The 25,011-nt window shown below is 39.3% G+C and overlaps 1 protein-coding gene across 2 annotated transcripts in view; it reads right to left on the reverse strand.

Annotated features, from left to right (window-relative positions):
- CDH13 (cadherin 13) overlaps window positions 1-25,011 on the reverse strand; it is a 447,767-nt gene that overhangs the window by 252,362 nt on the left and 170,394 nt on the right. For both annotated transcript variants that reach the window (XM_027646729.1, XM_027646728.1), the window contains exon 4: window positions 11,423-11,539. In XM_027646729.1, the coding sequence (XP_027502530.1) occupies window positions 11,423-11,539 (117 nt within the window). The remainder of the gene's footprint in view (window positions 1-11,422; window positions 11,540-25,011) is intronic.

Consider the following 25,011-nt stretch of genomic DNA (forward strand, 5'->3'; position numbering starts at 1 on the left):
CTTTAATGGTGACCAGTCTCATCCTGCACCGACACCAGAGCCCAAACCATCAGGCATAACAGCAAGAAGGACACCCTTTCCCTTTGGCCTCTACATCTTGTGACAATTTATAAGAATATCACAATGCTTGACAAAAATTATCAGCAGCCTCAATCCTTCGGTGCTGTTAAATCGTTCTGCAACACCATAATCTTTTCATTCCTTGTCAGACTCGTTTGGGATGATCTGCAAACGCTTGTCACCTCGCTGTCTCCTTTGCCAGATAATTTTTGTTGTGTTAAACAGCACAAATCACTGTAAAGACCCTTGAAAATATCTCCTGGTAAAACCTTCCCTATGAAAATCTATTTCCACGCTGATGTTTCAATCTCTTTTAGCCAAAGGAGTCATTTCCTCTCGGTGGAGAAATCCAAGTTTCTTGGTTTATTGATCAGATTTATCCACACCTGTGAGTCCTCCACGGATCTTTATACATTTATGAGATATGATTTGCCTTCAAAAGCTCCACATTGACGTTCACTTCATGATCATTCAAAGGTTTATCCATTCCACTGGCTGCTACATCTTGACTTTGCCTGATCTCCTGGTGCAGGAATGGGATTTAGTGGGCTGTTGTAGTTCCTGACATTTTCCAAGGCTTCCTAGGGTGCTTTTTAAAAGAATGAGAGGTATGTGACACCCACATTCCAGTGCAAGTGCAGCCAAGGCCCACAGCAGTTCCATGGCACAGTCAGGAGCTGAACAATTCCCGCTTTGAGCTCTCTTCAAACTTGGTCTTTGCTGTTTTATAATATTCATTTTTCTGGTTTGCTCTGAATTCATTCCCCTTGACACTTCATTTTGAGATGCTCCTTCAGACTCCTGTCCTTCTTTGACAACATCTGCAGAGTGGCACAGCCTCCCTTGGAAGGGAATGTTGGTTTCCAAAATACTTGAGAAAAAAATTTTTACTGGTAGTAGTTTAGAGTTTACTCTTCCATTTCGACAGGACTTTCACTTTATTAAGGGAGGTTGGGGACTTTGAAGAATCCTCTTTTTGAACCTCCAGTGGAAACAAAACTGTTTGTATTGGGTTTTTTTAAAAGAATATAATTTATTAATTAATAATTAGGATTCTCAAAAGAAAATAAATTAATAAAATTCAGTAATGCTAATATATGACCTTTTTTAAAGAAATAATATTTATAATGAATTCTGTTGATACAAATTGATTTTCATGTTCCAGTGACCCTTAGAAAATTCAGCTTCACCCAACAGCACAGTAGTTGATTCATTATGTTTTCCTATTTACACAATTTCATCATGCTCTGTACTGTTCAATTCATTGTATGACATTCATCCAGTTCCTTACAGTTTTTCCTTTACATAATTAATGATTTCCCCACTACTTATGACTGATTTCACCAAAATCCCAACCCTACCAGGAACGGCTTCTCCAGTAACATTTGAGAGCTTCCTTGTCAGGCAGAAAAGGATATGTTGAGGAAAAGCTGCTGTGCCAAACACCTGCTTCCTTAGTCTGATCTCCCAAAAAAACCCAGCATTCAAGTGATGATGCTCCTTGATCCATTTTCAGCCTTTTGCTCAGTTTTACCCAAATTTGTCCAAAACCAACCCAAGACACAAAGTTCCTCCAGTGCAATGCAAGTGAAAAGACCCACTGACACCTGTGGAGAAAGGAAGGAAGAGTTTCCATTTTGCACATGGATATTTATGGATACTCATTTCCCAGCCAGGTCAGCTGGAGCTCCGGGATGTGTTCCCTCTTATCCCAGTTTGAAATGTCAGGAAGCAGAAAATAACACCAGCGGCGCTGAGGGCGCTGTGGGATTATTTAGGGTCATTGTGCTCGAGGTGTTATCACAGACAGAGGACTTGGGTTTGTTACTATTATTTGTAGAAATGAGCTTTCATCACTTCAATTATCATGAAAATACTTATAACGTATTGTAAATCAGGCTGGAACACAATTTCTGTTAAATTAATATAGCCCCTGAATTCAAGTTGTAGCCACACTCAGCTACACCCACACTTGCTTTTTTTTTTTTTTTAATATATTAAAACACATGTTATTGGATTATAGGGATCACTACTACTTTCAATTTCTGGCCTTCATTGTTGAACACATTTCTATTATCAAAACCCATTCAGAGGCTCAATTGAAAATGTAAAGCTTAATAGCTTCGTCCGTGCTTTGTAGGAATGAAAAGAGAAACTTCTGAAGCAGTTGGAACCTTGATGAAAATCCTATTTTCCTAGTGTGCTTTAAAAAATTTTCCCTAAAAACATAGTGAATAAAATATAACTTGATGTATATACGAGAAGCTTCGTCCAAGCATCAACCAAGGAGAGAGTTCCTGAAAGTCTGGATGGGTGTGTATCAGCCTGTCCTCATTGTTATGCACCTGTATATATAAAACCAGTTTGGAGGACATGATTCCTGGATTTCTATTCCAAATATAGAAATTCCAATAATTAGTACCACTCCACAACAGCCTCCAAAAACATAAAGAACACGATGACCAAACCAAAAATCAATGCTCTTGATAATTTAATGACAGAACATGAAAAAGGAGGTTGATCCAAAAGTACAATTGTCTGAGTTTTTCATTTGCCTTTTCCTAAGCGATGTTTCAGTGGCAGAAAGTGATTTTTCTCTTTGTGAGTGAATTTAAAGAAAGTAAATGGTCAAATTAGAGTCTCCTTTTCAAAAGATAAGCAAAAGGAAATTGCTTATTAAAGGGTTTTCTCTAGCTGGAAATTTTAGGTCAACAGTGGATCATTTGATTACAATGAAATAATTCACATTTTTATATATTTGACCCTGAAAGAAAAACAGGTCAATAGAGTAGAGCAACATTTACTTCCAAATGACATATTATTAACTGTGATAAAAGACTTTGGCTTGTCTTTAAAGAAGGTAAGGCAAAAAAAAGGTGTCCTCATTATCCACTTAAGCTGTGATGATACTCCAGCCATGCAAGAGAAAAAAAAAAAAAATCAAGAATCATCTATGTATGATAAAACCAAGAGTAAAACACAGAAAAAAAGGTTAAAATTAGTTACTAATCATTGAAGAGAACCAACAGTTAGTCAGAAGGAAGAAAATTGCTATTGTTTCCTAAGTGACAGCTATTTACTCCACCTTATAAATGAGCCATATACAATACATATAATTTTTCCTTCTGGAAATGCTCTGCCAACCATCTTTTCTTGATACCACTTTAACAAGCCACAGCTGGTAACATCCAATTTGTTGCCAGACCACTCTGCAAAATGCCTTTATTAAAGTCTTTCATTAACGGAGGCACCAAGGTTGACAGTATGACAGTATTTAGTTTGCAAATTGGCAGGGATAAGTTAATTTTGTCCCTAAAATGTCATTCATTTGGATATTGCTTTATATTACACCATAAACTTGCTAAGAACTGACTGTATAATAAGAAACCAAAGGAATTGCTTGGAATGGGACAGGAAAACGATTGGGTGGAGAAGGTTTAGTATTCAGATAACAAACAGGTCACATCTGAAGGAGTATGAACCAGTTCAGAGCCATCAAATAAATATCTTAATTGATTTAAAGGAACCTCTGTGTTCATGTTCTCTCCCCTGAGTTCAACATTCTGCAGCTGTCATCTTCTTACTAGTCACATATTAACTCAGCACTCTGCTAAGTAACACTGTGTAAGTCTGTTGAATTTCTCATCCTACTTTAAAATAAAAGTGTCCCTATAAGTAGATTTGTAGGAAAAAAAATTCACAAATTAAAGGTTCCAAACAGAAATGCTGGAACCAACCATCCCGTTTTCCCAATCCAGGGTTACAGAATTAAGTTCAAACTCGGCCCTGCTAAGAATGCAGAGATCAAGTCTTTGCTCAAAGGTATCCATTCAACAAGAAAATAACTTTTAGAAACCGGACAGCTTGAGTGGGCGTTCCAAACAACTGAATTAAAACAAGACAGAAAAAAAAGTCAAGTGGATAAAAACAACTTCCCACTGGTCGACTCAGGATATGGAATCATCTTGGAAGATGGTAGAGATGAAAGTTAACCAGAAAATCAGTGTAGTTTCATGAAAAGCACAGAGTTAGAGAATGGCAGAACTGAAGGCAAACTTACTTTGAACAGTATAGAGAGAATAAAATGTAGTATTTTCTAGAGTTCTCAATTGAAGTGTTTTAAACATAATCCTATGTTGCTTGTCTAGTCAGATTAATGATTTATCACATAATGTGTGGCTACTTGTGGAATTTTTGCCCTTGCTAAATAGAAAACGTTTGTCTTTGCCATTTGGCTCCCTAGTATTCCTAGTATTCTAGGAAGAAGAAAAAATAACCTTGTGAGCTTTTGCAGTTTGAGTATTGGAAAATAACCTGTTCTCAATCACTCTTACGGTGTTTCTCTTCCTGTCTTTTTAATAGCATCTTTTTTTCCCCTCTGTGTTTTGCACGTCTGTTATTCTGCAGCCCTGGAAGGGGCTTTTGGCTGCTGCTGTCAAAGGCACTCTCCATTTATAGGAACAGCAGGAACAGAGTCACACCCCATGGGCCCGGGGTTTATTTAGGGTGAGGAAGCTGACACAGACCTGGAATTTTGGGGAGATGTCTCAGTTTTGCTTTTGCAAGATGACCATAATCAACCATTTAAGAAAAACACCATGCAAAGGTATCTAACACTGGGTATCATTACATGAAATAGCTGTTATGTCTAAAAATAACCCAAATATTTTAAACTCGACTCTACAATTAAATTGATGTGCCAATGAAAAATTATTTGTCCGAGTTTTATTTCATCTTAGTTAATGTAAACAGGAAATTTACTGGCAGGGACAGACTCTTTTTTTCACCTCAGCCTTCATCTGCAGCAAAGTTTGTGAATATCAACTTTTGAGATCAAAGTTAACACAAACAATGTGACAGTTAAACTGTTTGTACTTTGCTGAACAGCTTTAGAGCATAAAAATCTCTTGTTTGCTGCTCTCCTTAAGGTCATTAGCATGATTTATTATGGAGCAGGAAATTAGGTACTGGATATATCAATATTGGTCAGAATCAATTCCATCATTGCCATATAACTGCTTTATCTCCAACAAACTTGTAACCATAGTAACTGGATTAGAAAGTATTCCTGAAGTGTTTAAAAATTCTTTTATTCTTATTAACAACAATTTTTATTATTCTTATAATTCTTATTGTTTTCCAGTTTTCCAAGGCATCTGCTACTCAAGATCCTTCTGAAGGTCTTAAGTAAAGGGGTGTATTTTAACAAGGTTTTCCCTTAATATTGTATCAGCTGAAAGAGAACAAATGTATTCTTTTGGAACTGCTTATGAGATTATAAGTATTTTTAAAAAAGGGAAGTTTGAAGAGAGACCTCTCAGAGAAAATCTGAAGTGCTGCTTTCACTTAATGCTTTGTTAGGACATCAAATACATACCCTTTAATGAAAATTAATATGCTGTAGCTTAATAATTCATGTACCTGCATTGAAAGCCCTTTAATTTAATGCAGTGCTGCTCCTTTCATTACACTCATTGCTCAGCGAGGATGGTGTTTTTCCATGAAGGTCAGAAATGTGCCATTCCTCCATGCAAGCCAGGAATTTAATCAGGTGTTCAACTCTGACATCTCCAAACACCAGCTCAGGCCCAGCTCAGCAGGATATTGCACATTTTCCAGAGCACCAGAGCAGCAGGAGAACTCCACGTGTCTCTTGTGTCGGGATCAGAAGCTGCTGTATCGTGCAACTCTGATCATATATTTCTCAAACTTTCTGTTCCCTCCTCAGTACTTCTGTTGGAAATTAACTCCTCTTCTCTGGGTACCAGAAACTTTTCTTTTAATCTTATGCCAAAATTTATATCCATTAGTTATTACACCAGTGTATTCCTTCTGCTCAAATGATTTTTACACTCGCTCTGGATTTACAGAAAATGCCTGTTCTGGGCCAAACAAATTCAGCTTATATATATTTCTGCCCAATCTTACTAGTACCAGAACTTGATTTTTCTCTAATCCCAATCCTTTTTTTCTTGCTGGATTTGTAAGAGCTTTATTTATAATGCTGTCTTTTATTAATACTCTCTTTATTCCCTAAGTGTAACACCTTTTTCCCCTCCTCCCACCTTTTCTACCTTGTTTGCTGCTTGTTTAGATATCCTCAGCTGTGGATGTGTCTTTTCCTGCCTGGAATAACAGACACACTTTAGCAGAGCGCTTTCCTTATGCACCATCAGACTGACTCAAGAAATCTGATTCCTTGTTCCTGAGTAATTCCATCTACTTTTGGAAAAAGTCCCTCACCTTGCAATGCTTCCCAGGAGACAATGGTTTCCCCACCTCCCTGATGGCACCACTTCAGCTCTCACTGAAATATTCTTCCCTTTTGGACAAGTCAGAATTCCTGCTGATACCACCTCCTATTTTCTGAGCATCCTCTTTGGAACAGCACCATCATTCCATTTGATGTGGCGACGATTCAAAAAACCCCAAATGGATCATAAAAAATAATTTTTCAAAACCCAGCAGATTTTTCCCCCAGACCTCAGCCCCACGTCTGGCTCTGTTGTGAGAAACACATTCTCCTGCTTCCACATCATTTTTAGTAACAGACACAAAGATTTAGACCAAGAACTGGGACTCAGACTTTACCAAGGGAGCAGTTGGTAAGCAGTCCCACAGATCTCTCTCTTGGAGCTGGAAAGGATTTTGGGTATAAATATGTTCTGCACATCATTCCCTTCTCTGCCAGCACACACCATTAGCTTCCAGGTTAGATCCCCATCCTAGCTACTAATTCCTTTCCTCCTCCACTTCTCTTTACACTCTCGCTCCCTATCCTCTCACTTTCTGCCTAATTTTCCAGTAGAACCAAAGCACTTCTTAATTCAGCTTTTATTTCACTGCTGTTCTTGTTCCTCTCTGGTTTTTCACATGTCCTCCTCTAATCTATAAACCTTCTCTCCAAGTTCTCTTCACAGGTTGATGGGTCATGATCATCTCTCTCGACACTTCCTTTCAATTTTTTGCCTGAAGTTTGATATTTTTTACAGCTGCATCTTCAGTCCATAACAATTCTCTTCTGGGAAGTATATAATTTATCCTATATAAATAGGCTCACTAAGATAGCCACTCAGAAAATAGTCAGCAGCTTTTCCATCCAGTTATCTTTAGCTTCCTCCCCTCTTCAGGTTTTTTTTCGACTGCTGCATTAACAGACAAGATGTGTTTTCTCTTTGCCTTAAATTCACAGCTCAGAGGAGGAAAAAAAAAATCCAAAAAACCCACTTCCTCTCAGATCTTAAAGATTTCTATCCTTGTTGTTAGGCTGCACCATGTCTACTCTTGAATTTTTGTTGGGGTCAGTCCTGTCACCTCACTGCAGCTGAGAGTGCAGATCAGAGGCAGGAAGGACATATACAATTTTTATCCAAAACACCTGAAGAAACACTCCTTCCTTCCAGAAGGACAAAACAGACAAATAACTAAGAAAAAATTTTCACTTACTGTCAAAAAAAAAAGTTTTGTTTTTTCTTTATTCAACAGTTTCCCTCAAAGTCTCATGTGTTTCTCTCTTTCTGTGTTCTGACCTTCACTGAGCATAAAAATTCCTGCCAATTTTTACCAGGCCACTCATGGCTTCCAGAATTTGCATGCCAAGAATTACAACACTCAGTCTTATGAAGGACAATTCCTTTAAATTAAAGAATAGAATCCTTGAGTCATCACATGTCCATCAGCAGCATGAGAGCAAATCCTTTGAGCCTGTAGAAGGACAGTCTCACTTTGCAGGAGTCCTTCTCTCCTAATGTGTGGGAAAAGGGCTGCAACTTTTTGGCCATCTTCACAGTCACCTTCCTGCTCCTTGTTCTTTCCTTTAGTGTGAGGATTAAACTTCCAAAGTACCATCATCCAGTTCATCACCACAGTTAAAGGTGATGAGATTGTCCTCAAGTGGATGCACAGAATCACCACTCAAGTCAAAGAAAACATTCCCACAGCCTGGTGGTGAAGAACCTGTCACTGCAATTCCAAGCTAAACCTGCATCCCACTGGTTTGTATTTCATTTGGCTTGATGTGGACACATAACCAGAAAAGTAACATATGGAGAGAGACTGAAAATTGAATATCAGATCCCTGTGCTATATCAGCAAGAGCTCAACAAAACACATCCATAACAGTCGAGAGTTGTAGCCTGGGCCATCTGGTCACAAAGGCCCATATTACCAGGATTGTATTAAAATATTTTAATCTCACTGTTTTCCCTCAGGTATGGAGGATGATATGCAAAATCTTGAATTCTGCTAAAAGGTGAGATTTTTTCCACCTCCAAACACAGCATGCCTATGATAGTTATTTAATTAAGAGATCCTCTAATGAAGGGTGTGCAAATAGCAAGGCAATAATCCAATTCCTGGGTGGGTTTGCTGGAAAGGCAGGAACAGCACAGAGAACAGCCTCTACACATGTATTTCCTTGTTAAGCCAAATGCTAGTTCAATTTTTTGTAATTAATTTAAACAAAGCAATGTTTCCACTTGTCCAGTGTAGTATCTCCTTCCTGATACATATAACCAAATGAATGAAGTGCTCTAAAATCCCTTTTTTTGAGTGTGTGTGGTATTTTTTTTCTGAATTGTGAAATAAAAATTAATTGTCCTCTCCCTTCTCTCCTATTTCTGCACATCTGCCTTGCTCCCAACTAAGTGCTAAAAAGAATTTCAATTATTGGCTGCTGCAATCTCTTCCAAACAACCTTGTGCATTTCCAGCCAACATAGCATGGGATGGAAAGCAGGAGACAGTCAGGACAGATGCGTAAAATGCACTGGTAATTCCCTAGAACAGGCAAAAGAAAGGTAAAATAACACAGTGGAAACTTAACTGCCATGTGAACATCCAAACAGAACGAGTCCTGTCTGAAATACAGTTCATTCAGTCAGGAAAGCTTCACGTTCCTTCTCATTCTTGAAATTCTATTACAATGCACAAATTATTCATTCTCTGAATATTTTATCTCTTCCCCAAAACACCACAGAAAGCGCAGCTCCTGAATATCTGCAGTGTCCCTCTGCAGGAATCACAACAGACCAGAGGTGGCAAAGCTGAAGCTCAAGAGAAACCCATCCCCAGCAGAAGCTGCAGCTCATCGGCCCATGATGCATCAGGGGTGCCCTGTGGAGGACTCAAAATATTTTGGAAGAGGAAATGTGTTCCTCATGTCTTACAGAAGTGGGCAAATAAATAGTGGGGGTTTTTCAAATTCGTGAAGCTAAACAAACTTCACAACAAATACCTAAATTTAGGTGAGACAGATGATCAACTTTTTCTACACTTTGTGCAGGATCCATGAAACAAGTCCATGAAATAAGTGATCTGGGTTAATACAGGCATTCATTCTACTCAGGAAGAGTTCACAGCCCATCTTACGAAGATCCGTGACAAGTCAAAAAAAAAAGAATAAAAGAATTGCTTTTATTTTATTTTAATGTCATTTTTGCATTGACTCCAACTGAATTTCTTAGTTGGGGAACAACAAACTCTCTTCCCTCCCATCGGTGTTTCTGAGGCTCCAGAGCTCTTTATTTATGCTTTGTTCAGAATTCAGTTGCAAATTACTGCAGTTCAACCTAAAATTCCATTATTTCAAACACCTCTAAACTTTTTGTCTCGCACGACACGTTTACAACCTATTTTTCTACTCGCAGTAACCGCAGCCAAAACACTCAGCTTGATATCTAAATTAGAACTATGCTGGAAAAAAAAAAGAATCCCTTAAAGAATCGTAAAAATTATGACAGCTGAGAGCGTTTCAAGGTGCTGATCATTTGCAGCTCCTATTATTTAAACATCAGTGGAGGACAGGTTTTCTCAGGGCCTTTGAAAAACAGCCCGACAGATGCTTTTACACTCCTGTGTTTGCACATCCTGTTGTGATCCCCCAGTAGCACTTCAGGAACGGCAACAAATCAGGCTGACAGGATGTGAGGAAAACATTTCAGCACAAACAGGACCTGATTGGGCTCATTTGGCTTCAGGAGCCTCAGTCACCACAATCATCATCCCAAACTTCCAATAAAAACCAGGAAGGCATTTCTACAAAGCAACTCAGGCTACCTGAGATCCAAATATTCAGCATTCACGAGCAGAAGGGGTGGAAGAGGGCTGGGTATAAGTAACCTTTTCCATTCTCTGACAGCTTTAAAATTGAACAAGTCTTAAAAATTAACTATTTATCACAACGATAGTTATTGATTATCGATTCCCAAAGACTGAAACGTGGAGGGAGGCCTTCACTGTTCAGAAATAGCTTTGGAAAGTTTACAAAAATGTTAAAAAATGGAAAACTTACAGAAATTTATGAAACTAGTATAAATTATTGATGGAGAGAGTGGAGAGAAATGAAATCCTCATAGATTATTCTTTCTTTTTACTGATAAGGAAACAAATTTTCCTAATTATTTAAGTAACTGATTAGGTGCCTGTTGGCTTAATTACATGATTGCATCACTAAATGGTATCAATTGTAGAGTAAATTCGTGCCCTTGAGCTGTGTATTTGGCTCCAGCAATCACACAATGAGAGTTAGGAACAAACTCCACATTCTGTGCGTGCCACCATGGCATTAACACACCAACTAAAGTCTGAGGGAGGCAGAGCAGTCCCCAGGTCAAAACTGCCAACATGAAAACTATATTCATGTAATTATAACCTCTCATGCCTTCATGGCCATTTCAACAATTACTGGTGGTTTATTTTTTATTATTTTGTATATCTGAAGTTCTGGAAAAGTGGCTGTTAGGACCCTCATCTGTCTGATCACCTGCAGACATGAGAAAAAAACTTTCCACTTGTTTGGCAGACCTTTACCAACAACCAGAAATAAAAATGGAAACATCTACTAATATATATTGAAACATCTACTGATATATATTTTGCCTTTGACCATGAGAAATTAACTCAATTAACTAATGTAAAGAACCAACGAAAAAAATCGTTTTTACATGAATACCTTATGATTTCCTTCCAGGAGTTGAGATGGAAACAAGATATTCCATACCACGCAGTGGGATATTCTTCATAACATTTCTGGCCAAGATCTCAGCCCCAGCCCAGCACCCAGACACACAGATGGGCAGCAAACCCTTCTGAAGAGAGCAGCTGCATTAAAACCACACCTCTGATTAAAGCCCTTTCCATGAGCTGTGAAAGCCTGCCATGAGCACAAACTCTTGCCAGCTGTCTGCACAAGCCATTGTCATTTGTCTACACAACACAGACAGAAAAACAATCTTCTTGATTCAGTTTGATATTTCCAAATGCTGTTGGAATATTACCATCAATGTGACAGGCACTGCAAAGCCTCAAGAGAAAGTGCTCAATTACTTAATAACAGAATTCGATCCAGGTCTAGGTTGACTTACCTTGCCAACTAGTCTGGGGAATGGTGGTCTTTGATTTTCAGGAATTAATATTGGAGTTGCCAAAATAGCCCTTTTTTGTCTTGGAATTCCAGCGTTGCCTTCTAGTTTTAGGATTTCCTAAAAGAAAAGAAAAAGAGCAATTACAAAAACTTCCAATCCACTATTCGGTCGTTATTCCCATCCACTGCATCTTTAGGCAAAATCAACGTGAACCACCACATTCAAAGTTCTGTGTTACATGTTTCCCCAGCAATTAGTGATAACATATCAAACCAGGTATTTAAATCTGTCAGATTACTGTACTTATTACAGTGACAGCAGACAGCCCATATTCATTTTTTTTTCATGTAGACAAATTACAAAGCTAAGAAAGTGTGTTACCATTCTAACCTGATAACTGCTGAAATCATAAATCTTAAGCAAGGTCTGGCTTACCTCAAATACTTGTAACAAGACTAGTAAAAAGCCACACTTCAAATGTCTTTACATAATTTTCACATCCTAAATTGGATCTCTACTCGCTTCTCAGTCCAGCCTTTCAATCAAACAGAACTGACACTGAATTTGCAGACACTGTCAGCAGGTAATGAACTCTCAATAAACACTAAAAGCTTGTAACTTCAAAATAGACTTCAACAACCCAGGTGTAACTTAAAATATCAGCCAGCAGGTTAATTGGTGTTGGGGTGCTTTGTGGGTTTTCTTCTCCTTAGAGAAAATTTCTCCTTAGAGAAAATATCATCAGAAAGAACAAAAGTGGAAGCAGTTTAAACACAGGCTTTGCTTTCCCTGCTGCATTTTCTGGAGTATTTATTTCTAGCTGAGCTTCAGCAGCCACAGTGAACTCTTCACAGCGGCCTCTGGCCCCTGGAAAACTTTGTCCAGCACACCTTTGCTTCCTCTGCCCTACTGCTTTCTGATCCTCTCAGTGCTCTCTCTGCAGGAGCTGCAACTTCCCAGCTCCACCCTCTTTTTCTTTTTGCTTCCTCCTACAGTCTCTGCAACTCTGTTCTCCAAGCACAGTCACTACCAAGGTCAAAAACAGCCTCTCCCCATCTCCCAGAGCTCTTCCCTTGATCTAGGCCCCTTTTTAGGAAGAAAAAAAAAAACCACTAAAAAGAACACAAAGAAACCCACACAAAACAAACAAACAAACAAACAAACAAAAAGCCCCAAACTAACCAAACCAACCAAACAAAACTCCAACAAAAGCAACAAAAGTACAGATTTGTAGTGCATTGGGAACTGTGGAACTGAAAAAGATTTCGGTCACTACTATTCATTCAGGTTGTTTTGACAATTTTACCCCCAAAAAATCACAGGTTGAATTAAATGTCTAATTCCAATGAGGCAGTTACATCCTACAGATAACACTTTGCTCTTTTAATGAACAAAATCCCAAAACTGAAGTTTCTCAGTCAGTTCTGGAATCCACGTTTTTGTTTTAATAGCTGATACTTCATTACATAACAAAAGCACCATCCCTAGGTGTATTTTTATAAAACTCCAAAGCTGGACGAGTTTTCTTGGTGGCACAAAGTGGATCCATCAGCCAAGATCTGCACAGGCTGCTCCTGCTGCTGTCTGTGTCAGTGCCTCCCACCTAACAAGTCTCCCATCATCAAAACTCTGCTCTACCTCCACCAGCTGTAGCATCACTTCTCAAATTTGACAACAAACAGCAGCAAGGGAAACTCAAGTTTTCACCCATTTGCTTTAGTCATGATAAAGTCAAAGAGCAGTGGGAACCACACAGAGAATCCCTTCTCACAAGATTGCCAATTTTCATAACTTTTTGAGGCTCCCCCTGACAGAGTTCCCATCTCTCCCAAAGGCTTTGCCACTTCTCTCTAATCTTTCAGTCTGAAGGCCACTCGGGTCCCTATTTTTGTCTTTCAACTCCTCTCCCGAAAGAATTTTCCTTAATAAAAATTCATGAGAAAGTTCAAGATAAAAACATTTGAAGTGTCAACTAAAAAGGAAAGAGCTGAATTCTGTTCCAAAGGCAAATGCCCAGAGCAGTGAGCTTTCAAAATCACTTACACTGTAAACACAGCAGCCAGATTGGCTGGCACGTGCCTGGGACGCTTCTGAGGACAGGAACGAGGTCTATCAGCACATCCACAAGGAGACACCAGTTCTGCAGCTCAGCAGCAGCAGCAAAGTTCAGCTGCTCACAGCTCTCACTCCCACCTTCATGGTTGTCCTTCAGCTCCTGAAGGTGTCAGGGAGAACTCCCAGCACGTGCTCTTGGCAAATGAGCCAGACATTCACATTTACATAGCTTTGTATCATGAATTGGCTTGGGTTGGAAGAGGCCTTTTAAGACCACCCAGCCTAAGCTCCCTGCAATAACCAGGGACATGGAATCACAGAACCACAGAATCAGCTGGGTTGGAAAAGACCTCCAAGATCATCAAGTCCAACCCTTGATCCAACCCTGCCGTGGTTCCCAGACCATGGCACTGATGCCACATCCAGTCTCATCTTAAAAACCTTTAGGGATGGAGAATCCACCACTTCCCTGGGCAGCCCATTCCGATGCCTGATTATCCTCTCTGTAAAGAATTTCTTCCTGATATCCAACCTAAACCTCCCCTGGCAGAGCTGAAGATATATTCAACCAGATCACTCTGCTCTGAGCCCCATTCACCCATGCCTTTGTTTCATGTTTCTTCTATGCTGGTTTGAGGAGGAAAAGGGAATTTTCAGATTGTCCAATATCTAGATCTCCCAATTTTGGTAGTCACAGACCCCTAAGCAATTAGTTCATCCCTTTGCCATGACAGGTTATCCTTATACTTTCCCAAAGGTCCACAAACGTAAGAAAAGCCTTAATTATATTCAATGAATCAACACTGAAGTCATTAATATAAAGAAGTGAAGTTCTAAAGGAAAGCAGCAGGGTGGTAAGACTTAAGGCCTTCAAGTTCAGATTTCCCAACAGGACTTTGGAACAGTGGAAAAAAAAATGTAAATAGAATTATTTGCTTGTTTATTTTTGTTTCTAAGCACAATTAGTCTATTGCATGGAGAAAAAAGCTTATACAGACTGGGCAGAGAAACATGAGTGCTTCTTCTCTGAGTGTGTTTATTCTTCAAATCTCACTGTGGTTTTTTTAAATAGTGATTTTTCATGATGATTTCTCTCTGTCTTATCATCCCCTGGTGTCTAACAGCAATGACTGATTAAATGAGTAGCCAAAAGTATCACTGTGGAAAGCAGGTAAACAGAGGAGAAGAAAAGGTCAAGAGCACTTCTCCAACACTTTCAATAATTCACTGTTGTTTGTGGTATTATAATGATTTCCCCGTTTGTAAAGAACAGGGGAGAAGAAAAAGTATTTTGCTTAATGCCAAGCAGCTGTGGTTTGATCCTCAGTTCAGTATATAAAACAGAACCCATGGAATTATGTCAGCTTAGCACCTGGTTCACCAGTAAAAGCACTGACAAGACTCTCCTTCATGGGTGGATATATTGTATATGTAATAATTTTTATTGAATTCACCTATTTAATTTCTTGAAGAAGCAACTCACAAGGGATATGAAATTACTCCAGATAGAGTTGGTCATTTTGCTTCAAATTTTCTTACAATACCAGGCTGGTGTTATGACAGGATTCATCTTTTAGCCCTTGCCACGAGAGAAACTCACAAAGGAGTTTTCTTTCCATCCTCTTTGCAGGAACCAGCTGATCAAAGCCTGCAGTGGTTACCACAATTCCAAACAAGTGTTTTTGTGCCAGGGGTCTGGAGAGGTTGGAAAGGCAACCTCCCTGGTTGGTGGTATCCAACCAGCACCCAGAGAGAGGATGGTCACAGTCACCATCTGCTTCTTCCACACCTTCTGCTTTGTACCGGGGACAGAAACATGAGGTGTGTGTCCAGAAACACCCAGACACAAGCAAAATTTAAAATATATGTATTATAATAAATATATGCCTACCTAACAAAATGTACCAAAAAATGTACCAAATGTACCAAAAAAAAAATTAATCTTTCTGACTGTTTGGGGGTATTTTAAGCCAAAATGGTAGGAGAGAAATCCTATCAGCTTCTTTACTTTTACTATTTAACTACAATATCACATCTGTGATCACTATATTTCCAGAGCCCTTCTCATGGTCAGTGGCTCACCGGATCAGAACTAATATTTCACTGTCCACCATTTCAGAATCAGCTTTTACACCCTATTTTTTACTTCATTCATTTCCCTTTCTAGACATAGAATTGTCTAGACAGTTCAGCACCCAATGTGCTGATTCACTGGCAGTAAAACCTGATTCCCTCTTTACTATGAACAGCCTCCTCATTTTTCCAGTATTTAGTTTAGATTTTTATTGAGAGATGCCAGTCTGCCCCAACTCCAGTCCTATGCAAACTGCTATTTCCCTGCATCCCATCAGAACTGTCCTCTTTCTTCTGTTTTTCTTTCTTTTCACCAGGGGTTCTTGGGAGTGTCCAGATACTTGAATATTTGAATAAATGGCCCAGTCACTCTCCAGCAGCAGGAACCATTATTCTTGACAAAGAAAATTTCATGAGAACTTGTCATGAGAATGAGGTGGCTGAATACTCGTATCGATTTGTCACAGTAAGGGCTGGAAGCACCACTGGAGTGGCAATCAGTAATCCACCATGGGCACCAGAAAAATCCTGGAGTTTCTTGCCATTCAGTTGGTTTTATAGACTAAGGTTGATGGTATAAAATGGGGTCAGTCCTAAATACAAAAAGTAAAAGTAATTGGATGCTCGTTGAAATAGGATGTTGTAATGAGAGGTGTGTCAGTCTTCCTAGAAAATAACATCTCCACATAACATTGGATCAATTAAAGCTGCATGCAGATCAACTTAAGAAGTCATTTTACACAATTCTCAGCTGAAATTTCAAAATGTGCTGTAATAATTAGTTCTTTTATGTTTACTATTTCTATCATCAGAATGTTGTTATCATCAGCAGTATTAATAGTAAATTATTTCTAAAACATGTGCCAAACAGAAAAGTATTTTCTCGTGTTGGTACTAATACGAAAATCTAAGGAAGATGCTGGAACTTTATTCATGAGTTAATGAACAACTGTCTAACAAATAATTAACTCAGTGAATAAATTGAAGGAATTTAAAGGTCAATGGCATTCACACAAACATCTGCTCAAAAGTATACTGTCCTCAAAGCCTGCAAATGTCACCTTAAGAATCACTTTGTATACTTGGGAAGAACAAATCCAGTGAAAATCCAGCTTGCTGAGGGGGATTGGGTGTTTCAGAGAATATAAGTTTCCAAGCTTATGAAGCACAATCAGATACAACATCTGGGTAATGGAAATCGCTGGTGGAACTTGATTTAATTACACTGGGTGTTTCTACAATTATAATTGGTGCATAAATAGAGAGGCCCAACCTTACAGTGCCCAACTGATCCATCCACTAACTGCACAGCCCCTTGGGAATCTCAGAGTACAGCTTTGCTCAGGTGCCCTTCATCTCCCTGTGCCAGATGCATTTTTGTAGGATGGAGGTTCCTGTTATCTTTAGAGTCAAGAACATGTTAGGAAAAAAATTTATTCATGTTCAAATAATTTGGTCATGTGTAAATCAGAACTATTTTAATGCTAATATATTCTAGGGTATTTTTTATACACAGGTGACAGAAACTGTCGTGGAGATACATCTGAACTCTCGCTTTGTGAAATGATTCATTCAATTATTGCCCTGAACTTCAGCAGTATCTTTTTGTGATGGAAAAGTCCTCTTTCTATTTAAGTTTCACTTATCTTCCCATCTGCCTTATTCTGTGTCAGGGAAAAGTTTTTCTAAGATGATAACAAAGTGTCATTAACTTTGCTTTTGTACACATTAACCATGGGAGTTACCTGTATTGAGAATAATGCATGACCAAGAGCCTTTCCCTTTTTTAAATTAACATTTCAGACTATTCTTGTCGTCCTTTAGAGTGTTATTTTCATTTTGAATCATATGTGAGTCACCCCCTCTTACAGGAAATCTCGTATTGGTTCCACACTGCTCATTAAATATAATGAGGTGTCCCTTATACACAAACAACCAAATATGCTCTGACTGCCTCATCTGTCAAACTCAGTGAAATACAGGCTTAAGGAGAAAGACAATTGCTGACCTTATGCCTCTGTCTTCACCAGGATACACTAACAGCACATCACTTATCACTGGTAAAAATACCCTTTTCTCCATCTCTCCTGTGCTTACATTTGTTGCAAAGCAAAGAAAACCAGGTTGCTTTTACAGCATGCCAGGAGAAATGTAAAATTCTTCAAGATGTCCCAAAACCTTCAGATCCTTAAGGAAATGTAATTTAAATAAGGAAAGCACTTGATGATGCAATTGCCAACACATACAAGCCTTATGAAAACTGTCCTGTAATGAAAATTTACATGGAAAACAGGAGGTTTTGACTTTGTGGTTTTGGGTTTTTTTCTCATTTAATGACAGCATCTGCCATTGGGTTCCATACCAACCTGCTCCTGAAAATAGCACTGGACACACAGTGGAGTTCTGGAGCAATTCAAATATTTCAAAAATCTGATCCTTTCGAGCTTTAACCAAGGCCATGTGGAAAATACATCTCACAGTATGGACACAAGGCCTTAACGTTTTACTCTCAATATTCCTGCTGAGTCCACTGAGTGGACTCCTTTCTCCATTTATATTGGAGGAATTCAAAAGGCAAGAGCTTCCCTTCACCCCCAGCAAGGAGGGAAAACATCTGAATGAATGGCCCAGTCGCTCTCCAGCAGCAGGAACCATTACTCACAGAACACACCTCTCAGTTCTAGGGCATGTTAAATGAATCAAAGATGAACCCTTTTGCTGGGGCAATAACCTCTAAAAGAGTCACAAAATCTGCAGGTCAGTAGCACACAACTGACAACTCCAAATGTGGAATAACACATGGAGCAAGGAACAAGCTGTTCATTGTTTCACTTCTGGGATGTAAGAACAATTTCTAATAAAGAAAATTTATTTCTTATGTAAAAGAAATGCTATTCATAGAAGAAGTTGTTTTACCTTGGAAAGCCAGCTTTGTGTGTCTTGCTGCAGGGCAGGCAGCTGTAAGTATACAGCAGAAAACCAACACATTTTATAGCCATGTTCTGGCTTCAAGTGCTGTGGAATTCACTGCATTCTAACAGTGCTGCACAAAGGCAATTCCATGATACCCTAAAGCAAAATAAGTATGATAAAGTCATGTATGCTGTTTAATAGATCTGGCAGCTGCAGTGCCAGTGCTGTGTCTGTATGGATGCATAAACACTCTGCTTCCTACCTCCTACGAGCTCCAAGCTTGTACAACTAAAGCCTTCTCAGTCCTGCTCCCCAACTATTCTCTAAAAACTCTGTTGTTATCCCTCAGTTCCTTCATCTTCTTCATTCCCTCGACAAAACAACCTCTCATCCCATAGAACCATTGGGGTTGAAAGGACCTTAAAGCTCATCTCATTCCACCCCCTCCATGGGCAGGGACACCTTCCACTAGCCCAGGTTGCTCCAAGCCCCGTCCAACCTGGCCTTGGACACTTCCAGGGATGGGGCATCCACAGCTTCTCTGGGCAACCTGTGCCAGGGCCTCCCCATCCTCACAGGGAAGAATTTGTTCCTAATATCCATTCGAAATCTACTTTCTTTCAACTTAAAGTCATTATTTCTTGTCCTATCACTACAGGTCTTTGTAAATTCTAATTCCAAACACTGATTATTTACCTTCCAATTCTTTTCTAAACTCTGCACAATCCTTCTGTTCCTCCTGTCACCTCCTGCATTCCCAAATAACAACTCACTTTCTCTTGCTCCAGCTCTCAGTATAATTCCACAAGTCGCATTTTTCTTTCAAAAATATTCATTCCTTAACATTCATTTTGAATTTGTTTCTCATGAACACTAGTGATACAACTTCACCCAGAATGAAGCCATCTCAAATTTACATTTCTTTCTTTTTTTTTTAATAACTCTTTAAGACAAGGCAAGTAATTCCTCATAATGCCATATTTTAACCCCTGACTTTCTCATTGGGAGCTGACATGACATACATTAAGTTGCTACAAAAAATAGATTTGTATATGCCAGAGATCACTCTGGAGCTTGTGAAATTCCACCATAACACTTCCAGGACCTTGTCCTCCCCTCCCCTGCCATTTTCCAAGTGCACAGCCACCCAAGCCAATCCAAGGAAAATTCTGTCAAATGGCAACAGTGGCTTTTTAAATTCAGTGTGCATGTTGGAAGCAGTAATTCCTGAAGTGGGACAGCAGACAGAGAAGCCCAGTTAAGCTCCCAGCAGACACAGGGTTTCCAAACCTTCCACATCATTATTTGTCACTTTAAATAAAAGTAGGTCTCTATTTAAAATGAGAATTCATGACATGTTGGACAGATACACACATTAAACATTATCTCTTCCTTCTCTCACCATCTATCACTAATCCTGACTGTCCAGAAAAACATCTTATTTTCCCATGCTATCAAATCCTCAGGAGGGAATGAGAAATTCAGCTTTTGGCCTGAGATTTCACAAAACACACCTAAAAAATCACAATGCAGACACTGACTGTATGTCCTACAACCCTCCCCTGTACATTTGGACAACCTGAACTGTGAGTGTCCATTAGCTGGGCACATCCAGTTGAATTCTGCTTTTTGCACAGCACTAATTACATACAGGAGACCCACTTAGGGGCAAATTGCCCATTACCTCATACTGAAAAACAAAACAAGACCCCTTTTATAAATAGTCTGAGAAGTCTGTTTCTATTTTCAAGGACAGTTTAACTGGGAGGGACTTTCAGTAGCTTCCATTAGAACTGGTGCACTCTTAAATGTAATGTAGTGCTGCAGTCACACACCTGCACCACTTCCCTCCTCCTTTCCATTAGAGCAGGGCTGTACTGACCCCCCAGCAAAAATAATGTTCCCTTAGACTACCAAGCAGGAATGCACTTGGTTTAGACCACAGATCTGCACAGTAAACCAGATGGGATATGTTCTGTCAGACCTGACTCTGCATGCAGGGTGCTCTGCAGAGCTGCATTGCCTGTGCTGGCCTGCTCAGGGGCTGCCAGACTGACAAATGAAGCACTAGCCTGTGATGAAGACAAAATGCCCACTTAGATCCAGGCTACAGCAAAGCTCCTCATCACCAGGCTGGGTTTGGAATCTGGTGGAAAGTGCTGCCATGGTAGTGCATTAATCCACTTCAGCACTCGGCCCGGCTCCTCGGAACAAATTAATTAACAGGCATTAACTGAGTCCAAAAAGCTGAAATTGCAGCGTATTAATCCACTTCACAATTTGGGCTGTAGTTTTACTCTTCAATACAAACAAATTAACAGCCAGTACGTGGCTGACAGCAGCAGCTCAGCTCTGTGCTGTGCTACAATAAAGAGACGGTGCTGGAGGTTCTCGTGGGCAGCTTCTCATCACCACCCGCTCGGGTTTGTACTGAACTTAGGCTGCATTTGTCAGAGATGAAAATACAACACCTAAACATGCCCTGTGTTATTTGTTCCCACCACAGTTACCTAATTAAATTCACAGGACAATGCCTCTTAGTTCTAAACCTTTCGCTAGTCTGGACAGTCTCAGACCCACGTGGTACTGCTGAAGAAGAGAGAACACAGGTGAGGTTCTAACCGAAAAATTCACCTGCAATAAAGTAACTTTTTAAAAAGTATTTCTACCAAGATATGTAAAGAAATCACAGTCATTAACTCAAATTTGACTTCTAGAATCAAGTTCTACAGATCCTGTAAAATACAACAGTTAGAAACAGCAACATTAGTTTGGTTTTGCTGTATCTGTTTTGGGGTGGGAAATCAAAGCTCAGCCTTTTTTTCACAGAACATTTCCGAAAGAAAAGTGAAACATGCAGGATGGGACCCAGACATAGGCTTGGAGATCTTGGTGGATTCTCACATTTCTCCTTAATCACATGCTGGCAATTAAGTCTGCTTCAGGAAATTCAAAGATTGTACCTGTCAGGAATCAGAGGCAAATTAATTGTTGTACTGGAACAGATCAATGATTCATGAGCTGTAGCATCAAGCTGCTAACAATATTAATTGCCACATACTTCAGGGAAAAGAGCCTAAAATGGCAGCAGTATAGTTCACAATGGTTTGAAGTTGTTTTTTCTACTGAAACTCAAGTCGAGCACAGCTTTACAATACATGAAATGTGACACCCATAGTTCTCCACTGTATATCATTAAAATTCATATGTTTGGATGGGAGCATTTTGCCCTAACAACCTGCAGCCATAGGAGCATGGAAATATTTATATTCCTTACTTCACACCTGCTGACCTTTAACTGAGCATCTCTGTGGGATGAGAACAGTCCCCACCTACACAAGCACCAAATAAATAGGTTTTATTAAAGTTTGCTGGCCAAGAGAAGACAGATCCAAACTTACTCCCCTGCAACTCCATTGCTACTTGCTTTTGTAGCACTGGCCACGTGTTACCTACTCTGTGTTTCTGAACAGTGGGAAGCAGCATCCAAGATTATTAAAAAGAAATAATAGTCTCAGAACTGTCAGAGCAGGGTTGGAAGACTCCATAGCTCCCTGTTGACTACAGTAGAGTGACTGAGCAGGGACAGACATCCCAGCAGCCAAAGCCTCCACAGGGGACAGAGGAGACACAGGTTCAGTATTGTTCTAATAATTGCTTCCAGAGACCTTCAGTGAATCGTGTTATTTTAACACTTACACTTCACAGGTCTCTTGATTTCTAATCCAGTGTGTTTCTGAAAAAGCAGTGATACATTCAAATGCATTCAAAAACCTGGGCTCTGACCAAAACAGAATATTATCCACCCTTTATTTCCACTTTATCTCTTTGTTCATATTTCGTATCTGTTCAGTTCTGTCAGAAGAGCTCTATTTTTATCTATACACATTTTCTTGCTCCCAAAGTAACTGAAGTCATTGAAGCCAGGCCTGTGATGTCTGCTGCCTTTACTGGCATATTGGAATTTAAACAAGACAATTCCAGAATCAAAAACCTGAGTTCTCACAGCTTGAGCTAAATCAGCAAAATGTCTCTACTCCTCATAATTATCCATCATGCAGCCAGCCCCAGAAGAATCTCCACTGGACGGTATTTAAATGGCTTTATGAATCTGTAAGATGAATACTTCAGTTCTCATTGCACATGCCAAGTACAAACGTTCTGCCTCAAAATGTGACCAAAGGCCCATTGTGTCTGTCAGATCATGCACAGCGTGTTGCTACAATAAAGTGCACAACTTCCAAGGAATGGAAGAAAATTCATTCTACTCTGTGCTATTCAACTTTCTTCACACCATTCCCTGTGGTGTCTGAAGGGAGCTCTGCTCCAAAACCAACCCTTCAGCTCAGTGCTCGAGGCTCTGGTTGCTCTTGCCTGACCATCACACAGTGGAGTAAATTGCTGTACCAGTTTCTTAGCTTAAAATAGCTTTGTTTTGTTTAACTTATCTAATGCAAGTTAATAAATTGCAGCATTCATAATTTGATACATTTTTGGTCCTGTCTCAGTTTACAAACTGTCCATTAACAGACCCTGAAATCTGTGAACAAATACATTATCTCCCATTATACGCAAGTTTCTCAGATGAGTAATTTTTGATCTTCAGATTGCTCAGGCAGTTGCTTGGAAACATTTGTCTGTATTAGTTACACAAATCATGTGGTATTATTTGTCTTTTCAGATTGGAGGGCTTCTGTGAATAAGCAACAGAGCATGAAATGCAAATTTCATGATATAAAATTCAGACCTTGCTTTTGGCAAGGATTTGATTTATTACATTTACAGCACAAGATGAAAACAAAAAGGTTATCTCTGTGATCTGAATGACTTGACAGGGGAAGCAATGCCTGTGTCAATTGGAGAAGTAGTGGCATAAATTACAAAACCAAAAGAAACTTTAAAAAGATGAAATGAGGTTTGGAATAGTCATGCTATGGATTGAAACGATTCCATTGATTGAAATGATTCCATGCAATGGAACCTCTTCTGTTGATTAGCACTGTCCAAGGAATAATATTTTTCTAGATTAAAACATAGGTAGGTCAGAAAAAAATCACGGGGACCCAATTAGATTATCATTTTTCTTTTTTAGAGTTTTGAACAAGTAAAGAAAGAGAAGTAAGTATTTGTGTTCATAATGATAGTACCAGCCTGGTGTCATTCAATAAGGCTGAAAAAAGTATTCACCGGTATTTTACCATAGATTATTTACAAATACAATAGAATCATTTTTCTGCTGATTTTATCAGTATGAAGGATTTGGAAACTCACACATTTTTACTTCTTTTAACTTTGCAAAAGAACCACTCGTGTTTGCCTAAGTGTCTCTACACTGATAGCAATGTTTCTTCCTTTCTCTCGGATGCAACAACTTATAAAATCAAAATCATTGGTTTGAAATTAAATATAGGATTTTACAGCCAGAGACTGGTTCTTTCAGTTGAAGAGAACCAAATATGGTAAAACAATGTTACTGAGCATACTCAGACTGAGATCCAGGCCACTTCTACAAACTATAAAGCCTAAATTCGAAATACAGCCAAAGTCCTGAAGACTGAACCAAACAAACCCTGGAGGGGGAAACACTGCTAAAACAATGAAGAGAAAGTTAGAAAACCATGGGTTTGGGGTTTTTTTCCCCCCAGTAAATATTTAAACTCAGGCTGCAAAGACAGTAAAACCATCAGCAAAGAAGAAAATATATCTGAGGTTTTTTTGCATTCTACAAGGGAATATAAAAGGATTGGGTCTGATTTTTAGCAAGACTTGTGATAGCTTACAGAAACACACCTCCTTCCACTGCTGAGGAGAGGTTGTGACTGACTTTCCTGGTACTCCCTTTTGGGGCAGAATCCTTGCTAGGAACAAATGCCAGTGGGTCCCAAAGGACAGCTGAAGCCTGACATCAGAGCAAAATATTTGTGCCACCCATGATTTAAAACAGGCTTAGTTTGGAGTGGACTATGACTAAGCCATGATTAAGATCAAATCCTTCTGCTCGTCGAGGCAGCCCTGAGTGAGTGTGAAATATGTCCCTGCAGTTTTTGGTTACTGTTTAATGCTCTGTCTCATAAATCCCAGTAAAGGCACTCCATGAAAGCAGCCAGGAGCTGTGTCACAGTCCGGGCGCTTCCCTCAGAACCCACTCCAGTACCAAGGGGTTATTAATGAGCTATTCAAACACTAAATATGAATTTGATTAGAAAACAAAGGTATAAATCTTTATTTTAGCAAAAACAAACTCTTCAGTAATCCCAAATCTCTCCACTGCATGTTTTCCATGTTTGTATAAAAATGTACACGTTTTCTAAACACCAAAAATTCCTTCTTCTTCTGCCTGCCTCCATCTCTAACACACATCTCAGCCAGACCATTCTCATCCATTTCCAAGAGTACATTGCTCCCTTCATAACTGCATACAGACACTTGCTTTAAGGAATATCAGCTTATAAATTGCCACTCTTTGCCTGTGCTTTAAATAAGGCAGAAAAAAATAAATAAAAGAACCAACGTCCAGGGCTAAGATTAAAAGCTGAATTCATATTAAA

Source organism: Corapipo altera, unplaced genomic scaffold (genome assembly GCF_003945725.1).
Source record: "Corapipo altera isolate COAL_440 unplaced genomic scaffold, ASM394572v1 62, whole genome shotgun sequence".
NCBI lineage: Eukaryota > Metazoa > Chordata > Aves > Passeriformes > Pipridae > Corapipo > Corapipo altera.